The sequence below is a fragment of the Dipteris shenzhenensis genome, chromosome 20 (genome assembly GCF_047967505.1).
Source record: "Dipteris shenzhenensis isolate YYH24624 ecotype China chromosome 20, Dip_SZ_1.0, whole genome shotgun sequence".
NCBI classification, from domain to species: Eukaryota; Viridiplantae; Streptophyta; class Polypodiopsida; order Gleicheniales; family Dipteridaceae; genus Dipteris; species Dipteris shenzhenensis.
Genome location: NC_141615.1, coordinates 28,268,411 through 28,278,945, shown reverse-complemented (window position 1 = coordinate 28,278,945; position 10,535 = coordinate 28,268,411). Strand labels below are relative to the sequence as shown.

Sequence of the window (10,535 nt, the reverse complement as noted above, 5' to 3'; positions counted from 1 at the left end):
TTTTGAGACCCCAATTCTCCCCTAATGCGAATGCGTAAAGAGGCTATTGTACTAGCTTGCTGTTTTCAATACGTTTTGTGGTTTTCCCTTGTGCGAATGAATTGAATTTTGAGTTGTTCATCATTTGCATTCACACTGGTGGGTAAAAGTAATTGTCACGCATGCAATGGATGAACAATTCAATATTGAAGCTTTTGACAATCGAAAATACACAGCTTTTAGCGCAACGCACCCTAACAACCATGACATTATGCTATGTTTACTTGACTTCTTTCTTGGCCATACATATGAGGGACTGTTGCAATCCCTATGTAGCTCTTTCCTCTCCTCTTCAACATTCTTATCATTTCCTTGGAGAGAGTTGCTCGTAGGGTCACACTTGATGCACCCACAAATGGTTGACACTGAGCGCATTGCTCTCATTCTATAGAATGGATCAAACTCACACGCATTGGTGTGTGACTGCCTTGATCGGGCAAGTCAAATTTTCCAGTGTCTATTTGATCTTGCATGTCAAAACACTTCAAGAACAACCATTGGACGAGCTTGCCCCTGGAACTACACTGACACCATTGCATAGGCACAAGAGGAAATGGCCATATGTACAATGGATTAAGCAACATGAAACCACTTTGCTACTAGCTTTAGTGAACACAATGGTTGATGCTTCTACGAAACACATTGCAATGCGCTACGTAGAGTCCTTCCCTTTGTTTTCACATTCAACACAAGTTGTTGTCACAAAGATCTACAAAATTAGAAAGACTCTGTTCATGGTAGACAACCCCGAACAGCTACAAATCCACCAGCGATGGCCCAAGCTCCTCATTCTAACTCCAAATCATGTAGAAAAAGACAATCCAATACAAGGCAAATCAACAAATTCCTAAGGAGCGTGCAAGACACACCGTCGTTTCCATGCGACTCATGCTATCCTCTAGGCTTCAAAGGGAAAATGAATTGCACGCAATCTGGTTTTCTTTATAGACTATGCCACCAGCAGATCCACAAAGGAGTTGTCTCGATCTATGCTACAGTGAACATGCCCCTGGCATAGCAAAAGAAAAACACAAGCGAGCTGACTGTGCTAGAGGAACGTCTAGTCGCAATTAGGATTCCATTTTCTCAAATACGTGAGTTGACATACGAAGGGTAATTCAGTCTCCACGGCACTGTCATAAACATTTTCACTGACGTTGACAGGGCGCACCGTGTCTTGCCACAGTTTCTTGATGACAGCTCAACAGTGATAGTTGCACTGAAACGTTAAACTAGAGTACAATCATAGCTATATGAGTGGCCTTGTGCGTCCCACTTTGATGCTTAAGGCATTAGCCGAATTGCTTGACACACCATTGTATCAGCAACACAATGTCTCAATGAATTTGGAATGGGCAGCCCACGTTGCTTCTGTTATAGCAGAGGCAGTCCCAAGCCCTATCGATGAACAATTCACTGTGGAGAACAAAGACAACATTCAAATAGACACCCTTGTACACGAGATATACACAACACAGCAAGTGGTGGACTTTCAAGACAAGACAATAAACATAGCTCCTTTAGAGGGTTTCAATCCACTAAGTATTTTCAAGGACAGGTACTGTGAAGAGCTCGCCTTCCCCACGATTTTCTACAGGCAGCCTCAATAGTACAAGTTGCGAGAGAAAGTGTCATACCAAGACATTGTATGTTACGAGTTGACAAACAAGGATAGACGCTTCGCCCTTTCCATTGCGAACCTATTCTTCAAGACAATGAGAGTTCTCATTGCCCAAGTGTTGTCCTCATTGTGGGTCTGGATGCGAAAAGGCCAATTGCAAGGGCAGTGAATACAAGTGAAGGATGCAATGCGAGACACAAACATCAAACAGCTTTTATGATCACACATTTGTTTTTGTGGCTTTGCATGCCTGCGTACTTCCTCTGACTACAAACACAAGTTAAAGAAAAACCTCCCCAACAAAAGATAGCTGGATATGCTCTTCCAAGCCTTCAATGCTAGCCGCAACTCCTTCGACTTGGCAAGACAATGTAATGTACTATGAGCTTAACATGCCCATGCACCAACAACATGGCAATTTCCTTGACCTGTTGAACCGAGTATGCATAGGCACACACGCCTCCGATGACATTGCTCTTATCAATCCCATGTATTGCCGATAGCCACCCAACAAACATGACATGCCCCATCTTTTCTTCACAAATGCATCGAAAGAAGCTCACAACTGAGAGGTTTTCATGGCTTTGCAAACAGAACCTCATTGCATCGAAGTGAGGGACATCATGTACAAAACATGCAACAAAACAACGTAAATCCCCACAGATCCGAAACTGACTAGAGGCTTGCACAAAGAACTACTCCTCAAACCCGACATGATTATCGAGATGTGCGCTGGCAACCTCGACATACCAGATGGCCTTGTGAACAGTGCCGATGTAGTCTTCATGTCTGCAACAAATGAAATAGATCCTCCCATTGTCTGGGTTGAATGCACAAACCCAGTAATAGGCGAACGCACACGATCAAAGTACCACTTCATCTTCACGAAGGAAACTCCCAACTCATGGACCCCCATCCTACAAATATCAGGAGAATTCCAAATTGGAAAAAACCACTTGAATACTATCTGCAGATACCAGCTCCCAATCCAGGCAGTAGTGGCTCGCACAATCCACCGTGCGTAAGGACTCACCATGGAATCCCTCGCATTCGACCCATAAGGAATTAAAACACATGGCCTGGTGTACACAACTCTATCTCGTGTCTGAGACCCAGGATATCTATACATTCTGCAACCGCTACAAGAAAAGCACATCAAGGTTGACAACTCCATCCTACATGAACTGAACCGATTATGTGAAACGCGATTGTGGCATCCCACCCAAGTTGACTTCAGCAACATTGATAGCATAAATTACAACCTGTAGTAGTTGAACACATGCTTTTTTGCTTCGCACAGTTCTGTCAACACCTAGCATCATGTCTGCATCGATCTTATGCTTGCAAGAACTCCACACAAGAAAAGGGACCAAGGCGACAATAAAGGGTGTCAATCACGTCATGAAAAGGAGTTCTTAGCATTGCTACTTTCTTCAAGAGCAATTGCGTGTTGCTTGAAAAGATCAGCTATAGCAAAAGAGGCATTGAGTGCCTCCTAACCACATTCAATATTGGACTTTCAACCACCATCGCAGTTATCAATGTGTACAAGTCACCCAACGCACATGGAACAAGCCTCATTGCTGCACTGCAGTACTTGCTCAATCGCACACATCCGAGAACTAGCACATACATAACAAGTGACTTCAACATTTGCTTCCCCAAGGCAAGCCATGCACTACAAACTATAAAACAATTCATGGGAACGAGAGAAATGCATCAACTAGTCACTAAACCAACAATAGTGCATGCCGCCACTTTGGGCCACACCTGGGTGAGCACAACCCTTCCCCTCTAGTCGCACGGCTGCAACTACATCCACTGGTTCGACCATTCCATTGTGTACAGCACCAGCTCGTACAATGTTTGAGTTCAAATACAAAACATCCAAGGCAGGCCACTTGAATGTAATTCACCTTGTTTTATTATTAACATTAAGAGGGCTTTTAAGGGGTTTTTTTGCTAAAATGAAACCATAAAAGGGGTTTAAAAAGGAAAAATTAGTTTGAAATGAAAATATTTTATTAAAAAATCTAAAAATGAAAATATTAAAGGGGGCTTAAGGAGGGGACTTATTAACTAGGGGTTAATTAAAATGAAAATATTAGGGATGGGGATATTTTTTACTAGGGATTAGTTAGGGTGGAGATAAAATCTCTAATGTTTCAAATGTATAATTATGTGTATGTGCATACATAAATGTGTGTAAGAGTGTAAAAAGTGTGTGTGTATGTGTGTGTGGGTGTGTGTGAGAGAGAGAGAGAGAGAGAGATCATGATAGGAATACTAATGAGGACTTTAGTTAGTTTCTATCATTACTATATATGCTTAACTCATAATAGAGGTAGTGCGCTTGAGCACTCATGCTCATTTATTTAATATCTATGTGATCTTTACAAAACATTACTCTCTTGAGTGCTCCTTTGCTTGAAACCAAAAGTTAAAATTATTATTCTTGGTAAGTTGCTTACAAGACATTCCTTCTAATATTTAGCAGGTCGTCATCCCCTTCTCCATAGTACTGCATCATAAATTCGAGATGTGGAGTTAACATAAAAAAGGGAGTGCCGACGATATAAAGAATTAGTTTATACGTTAGTCAAACTTAAAAAAAGGCGAGTGCCCCATGATGCAATGAACTAGTCTATATAGTAGTTGTGTGCATGTCTAAATGTGAGCAATAGACACAAAGATACAGTGAACCATATGATGGACTGAGTAGGGAAGGTTGTGAGGAGCAAGGCCAAGAGTTGCTACTCTTTGTGCATGTCTAAAATGTGAGCAATAGACACACACATATACCGTGAACTCTCCTATTCACCTCTCCTACCATTGAGTAGGGAAGTTTGTGAGGAGTACGGCCAAGAGTTACTACTCTTTGTGCATGTCTAAAATGTGAGCACATATACTGTGAACTTTCCTATTCACCTCTCCTGTTAAAATGTGAGCACATATACCATGAACTCTCCTATTCACCATTTTCAATTAGTTTTGGTGAGTGGAGGCTTAATTAACCTATGCTTATCTGTGGATTAATTTATTTATGCTTTAATTAGGCTATATTATTCTATGGCTTAATATATTTATGCATGGACTATGTGCAAGGTGGGCTTCCTTAAACTTTAGAGAAAATATTTGAAACCAATACCTTACTTTTCCAAAGTGTGAACCCTATCATCAAGCTACAAATAACATAATATGATTAGTTCCTTATAATATTATTATAAAGCCTCCCTCCCCTATGTCCTTGAGAAGTAATCTCAAGTGTACGTCCTTGTTTAATGCCCCTCCCTTATTAAATCCCCTCCCAAATTATTGGGGGACAAACAAAATAATTAATTGCCCCCAAATTCAATCTTGGGTACCTAGGTATACACTTGAACTCTATAAATAAGGAGTGAGAAGGGAGGGATGTGTGGAGCAAAAGGCTAACGTAAGGCATGATTGGCGTGAGCCTAGGCCTTGGATGGATGCAAAGGAGGTGGGAGAAGTGCTTATACTACGTGAGGCTTGGCCTTGGATGGATGCAAAGAAGGTGGGTGAAGTGCTTGTATTGCGTTGGACTCACCACACAATCACTCACAGCAAAAGCTTGTAAAGCATTCATTGATTGTATCCAAAATCGATGCTCTTTCTTTCGTCTCCACCTTGCTTACTTCCTCCTCTTCTCTTTCCTCGGCTCCTTCTCCCTCTGGCTCTCCTCTAAGCCTCCCCCCTCCCCCCCCCTCCCCTTCATCGATGCCCTCTATAACTCTGTCTCCGCCCTCACCGTCACTGGCCTCGTTGGCCTCGAGATGCACCGCTTGTCCCTCTTGGATCAGATCACGCTCCTCCTGCTTATGGTCTTGGGTAGCCAGAGCTTCACCTCCATTATACCTCTCCTCATGCGGAGCGCTACTTCCTCCGATGCCTGCCGCATCTCCCTCCCTTTGCTTGATCAATGGCAACGCAGTCCGGCACGACAGGATCCTGGCGTTCGGAGAGCCAGGTCGATGCCCCTACTAAAGACCAGCTTCGAACGTAACACGGCTGAAAGAAGATCGTGCATGGTCCTACCTGAGGGAGAAGGGAAGGGACTGGAGCACAGGATTAAAATTGCAGTACCGTTTGAGTCTCCCTGCGCTGCAGGTACCAAAGCATTGCATCCTGAAAAATCCGTCGTTGAGTCTGCAGACGCACAGAAACAGCTCAGAGGAACCGAGGAGGAAGCATTGAAAATGCTAAGCTGGGTAGTAGTGATCTATTTTCTGGTAGCTCAGATGATTGGTTTCACAATCTCCCAGCTGTGTATTCTGGGTAGCCCAGAGGCATCTCCCATTCTCGAGCACAGGCACGTCAATCAGAGCTTCTTTTCCCTGTTTTCCACGGTCTCCTGCTTTGCTAACGCAGGATTCATACTTCTGGACGACAATTTGCTACAGTTTCAGAGATCACCTCTTTTGTTGATCTGTTTTAGTGCGCTAATCCTGCTCGGAAATACACTATTTGCACCGACTCTGCGCTTAGTCATATGGCTACTCTACAAATGTGCAAGTGGAAAGAAGAAGCTGATTTTGAGGTACTTGTTGAAGAATCCCCGTAGATGCTACACTCACTTATTTCCCCGCAACGAGACTCTGTGGCTAGTCTTAACAGTGGTGGCATTCAACGCGGCACAGATGCTCTGCATCTGCTTGTTAGACTGGAATTCACCAGCTCTAGAAGGGCTAGGTGCTGATTATAAGCTCGTGGACGGCTTATTCCAATCGATAGCGACTAGGACTGCCGGGATGACTGTGATAAATGTTGCGACCTTATCGGCGCCAACCTTGGTTCTTTCAATCTGCATGATGTAAAGGAAAACCGCTCTCTCTCTCTCTCTCGCTCGCTCGCTCTTGCTCTAGTTGTTGAATGTGGGCGCCGGCGGGCGGGCGTATTGTTAGATTCATGGGTCAAATGAAAACCTTGCTTATAATTGGGAGCCTCATGCAGGTACTTAGCAGTGTATCCCGTGTATGTCACGCGACAACGCAGCAGGGAGCCAATTACGCGAACGGAGGGCTCGCTGACAAATCCTCAGAAGGATATCTACGTGCAATCGAGGAGGCTCCTCACTCGGGACTCCGTCCAATTGTTCGTGGCGATCTTCTTCATCTGCATAGCGGAGAGAAATGCGAATCAGGACGATCCGCTGAACTATTCGATTTTCAACATCATGTTCGAGGTGGTGAGGTAAACATGCAAAAGTTTCCTAGTGATGAGATGATTGATGAAGGTGGATGCGTTGGAGCTCATTCTGGGAAATGCTGGGTGGGTGAAACAGTGCGTATGGGAACGTGGGGCTGTCGATGGGATACAGCTGCAGCTTGAGGCAAGCGACAAGGCGGGGGGTATGCAACGATGTGCCCTACAGCCTTTCAGGAAGGTGGAGCACCTGCGGAAAGCTGATTCTGGTGGTGGTGATGCTTCTGGGAAGACACAGGGGTCTTCCAGACAACGTGGACTGGGCAATCGCTCCTCCTCCCCGCCATAGCTTTGCTGATTCTGGTGCTAGCGATGCTTCTGGGCAAACACAGGCGGCTCTTCCCGATAACCGGGCAATCCCCTCCTCCTCCCCGCCATAGCTAAGTTGCAATTCAGCCATAGCCATAGCTAAGTTGCAATTCCGCCATAGCTAAGCTGATTGATGTGTTGGTGATGCAGCTTCTTTTGTAAACACAGGGGCCTCCCGACATAGCTCAGTAGCATTTCCTCTTCCCCCCCATAGCTAAGTAGCATTTCCAAGAACTCCTTGAGGCTCTTACATTATTGACATGGTGATGGAAACGTGTAAATACTGTATTTGTCAACTTTTTTTTCCTTTACTCCTCACTTTTTCCACCTGCACAACTGCACGTGGGCACTAACTGCCTCCTAGTACAGCGGTAAAGCGAACACTTTTGGATGCAAAAGAAAGCAAATGACCTACTTTTGGATGCAAAAGAAAGCAAATGACTTGCACTAGCTGCCTCCTAGTACAGCGGTAAAGCGAACGCTTTTGGATGCAAAAGAAAGCAAATGACCTTCTTTTGGATGTAAAAGAAAGCAAATGACGTGCACTAGGGTAAAGGGGCCAGTCTTGTGCACCCCTATCTTTTTCATAGTGTAAGGGGCTGCGCTTATAGTTTTTTTGATGTTTTTCAAAATGTAAGGGCCTCGCATGAATGGAAATAGAGAAAGGATATAATTTTTGCCCAAAAAATGAGGAAAAAATATTAACTTCTTGGAAAACCTACATACCTAATACTAAAGGCAGTGGTGGGCGAGTATTGTGTCACATTTAGACTATCTTAACTTTTCATAAGAGCTTGACACCTAAGCATATTTTCCCTTTTTCATGCCTCTTTATTGGGTCTTTCCATGGAGAAAATAGGGGAGGGTGCTGACATTTTAAAGGCACCCGCCTCTTTACTAGCCCCTTTACCCTAGCTCCTGGTAAAGCGAACACTTTTGGATGCAAAGAAAGAAAACGATTTTTGAAAGGCCATTGGGCTACTAAAAGGCAATGTTTTTCTATATAAATGGCAATCTAAAACACGAACTAATTAAATTTTTAATTAATTACACATGGAATTTCACAAAAGGAGTTTCAATCCTCCACTAGAGCACTCCTCTAAGGAGGGAGTGGTAACAAAGCCTACACCAATTCTTAAAAATGTAAAGTAAAAGAAACTTGGCAATAAATTTTTTCAAGTCCAACATGTAAAAGCGAAAGACCACATGACTAAATTGGGAGAGAATAAAGCAAGTGAAAGTAAAATACATATGGCGAGAGGAGGATGAATGCTCATAGTCCTTTACAAGGAGAAAAAGGGCAGCACTCTGATCCTCCTTACTTTTCCCTTTTCAACTAGCCATGTATTTTCGTCTCTTCAGAGAAATAAAGTGCACACACATGTAGGGCTATGTGCCCGCACACATGATAAACTCCAATGTTTGTGTGTTCGCATGACCATGTGTTTTTGTGTGCATGCTTTTTTTTTTAATCTTTTCTCTAACTTAAAGATGCAAGTGCCTATATGTGTGCCACATCATGTGTCTCTATCTTTATTGTATGGGTGAATGTTTGAGAGAGAGAGAGAGAGAGAGAGAGAGAGGGAGGGAGGGAAGGAAGGAAAATTGTTGTTGGTAATGCATTACAATGATGAAACATGTGATTCCTTTGACCAAAGCATGTGAAAAATCCATGAGTCACATGGATGATCTGTTGGTTGTGTTATATAACCATTATTAAGAATATGACTATCGTATCTTTATCTCAAGTAAAATGAATACTGACAATGCTTTTCTTTAATACTGACAATGTAAGTGGAAATATTGGTGTGATCCTTTTATAATTCTCATCAATTCATATCTTTTAATATTTGTAACAAGCAACATTGACACATCACTTCTTCTGAGAGCTATTGTAAAGATGTTATAGTCTTTGATACATAGTAATCACATCCAAAAAAATTCCATGATCATGCTGGTATTCATGGTCAATTGTGCCCTCTCTTTATACCCTCCAATAAGGATTGGTTTACCATAGCTACAGATAATATACCATGGGTAAACACTGGTAGTATAAATATGCCATTGTATTTGATATTAATTGGTGGTAAATTTTATTGTTCCTTATGTATTGAATATTCAATTTCCAATGAGACCAATACCAAAACATGTCATCTTTCTTGGGATTGCGAGCTCTTATGCTATTTCTATATCGGGGCTTAGGAATAGAGTATGAAGGGTCTGTTGGGCTACAAATGTGTCCAATTTTAGGGGTTGTGATATTTTATGGCCTTCTATACATTGGGGCTTGGCCAACTCCAAGAAAGAGAATATTATTATTAGAGGATGTGTATAGGGTATCCTTTTCCATGGGATTTTCATATTCAACATTGGGGTTTGGGCAATTGTTTGAAAGAGATTATAGTTTAGAGGGTGTTTTTTATGTCTAGGTTTCTACGTCTCAAGTGCATGGATTGTAGCCTGTTCTTATGTGCTTTGAGTTGAAACTTGGGTGTATTGGGGCTTGAGTGAACATAAAGTTGAGAGTATAGCTCTTTCCCATGTCCTCCCCATGTCTTCTGCAGGAAGAGCAAGGTATTCTCAGTATGTAGGGTTCCGAGGCTTTTTGTCACCTATAGTTATATCGGTGTTGTCGTTTGTAGTATAAGTGTAGCTTAGGACCTCAAGTCGTATCCCGGTGAGAGACGTAGGCATAAGTGTGGTAAGCAAACATAGTGCATGCATGTGTGAAAGGAACGTGCATCATCATGATTGGGGTAATGAAGGCTTTCACCTTTGTAGAACATGCATGTTGAGGATTCCTAAGAGAGATTATTCCTAGCCTTATGCAAGTACAAGTGGAGCTTTGCCGCTACTCTACACACACATTCTATACTACCTAAGTCCGTGTTGGCACAGAGACAATATACTCCCGGATCTATTTTATTACCCATCCTTGGGTTATGGCTTATTGTTGTGATCACGGAGTTGGGATGCCATGCGTGTACTCCAATGGCTATGGAACTTGTGTCATGCCAGTCAATCCTATTGTAAAGCCTTGGCACCATACAATTTCTGCTCTATTTCCAAGTAGCCTGTATCCACCATTTGTTCGAACAGAGATATGTGGCGTTCTTTGAGAAAGATGACTCTTTGATAGAGTCAGCTTGTAATCTGAGCATCGATCCGTTCATTGGGATTGAAACTGAGTGACGGCAAATGGCAGTCGAGGTGGCTAGGGACCTCCAAAATGTATTCCAATGTTTTACAGAAGATAGCACTTGGGCAAAGGAAGTGGTCAATGTTGTCGTGCATTATTTGCTCATGTTGTTGAAGTGCTCAAATCATTGTGCCTTGGATATTC

At 42.8% G+C, this 10,535-nt stretch overlaps 1 protein-coding gene across 2 annotated transcripts; it reads left to right on the top strand.

Moving 5' to 3' along the window:
- The first annotated feature begins 5,092 nt into the window (after nt 1–5,092).
- On the top strand, nt 5,093–7,524 carry LOC147889494 (cation transporter HKT1;3-like). 2 transcript variants are annotated; one of them, XM_087391773.1, is made up of 3 exons: nt 5,093–6,218; nt 6,632–6,871; nt 6,963–7,524. In XM_087391773.1, the coding sequence occupies exons 1-3, from the start codon at nt 5,101–5,103 to the stop codon at nt 7,261–7,263; spliced, it is 1,659 nt and encodes a 552-aa protein (XP_087247899.1). In that variant the 5' UTR covers nt 5,093–5,100; the 3' UTR covers nt 7,264–7,524. The 2 variants fall into 2 exon arrangements, with proteins under 2 accessions (XP_087247899.1, XP_087247898.1); XM_087391772.1 differs by having other exon boundaries at nt 5,093–6,491.
- The last annotated feature ends 3,011 nt before the right edge of the window (nt 7,525–10,535 follow it).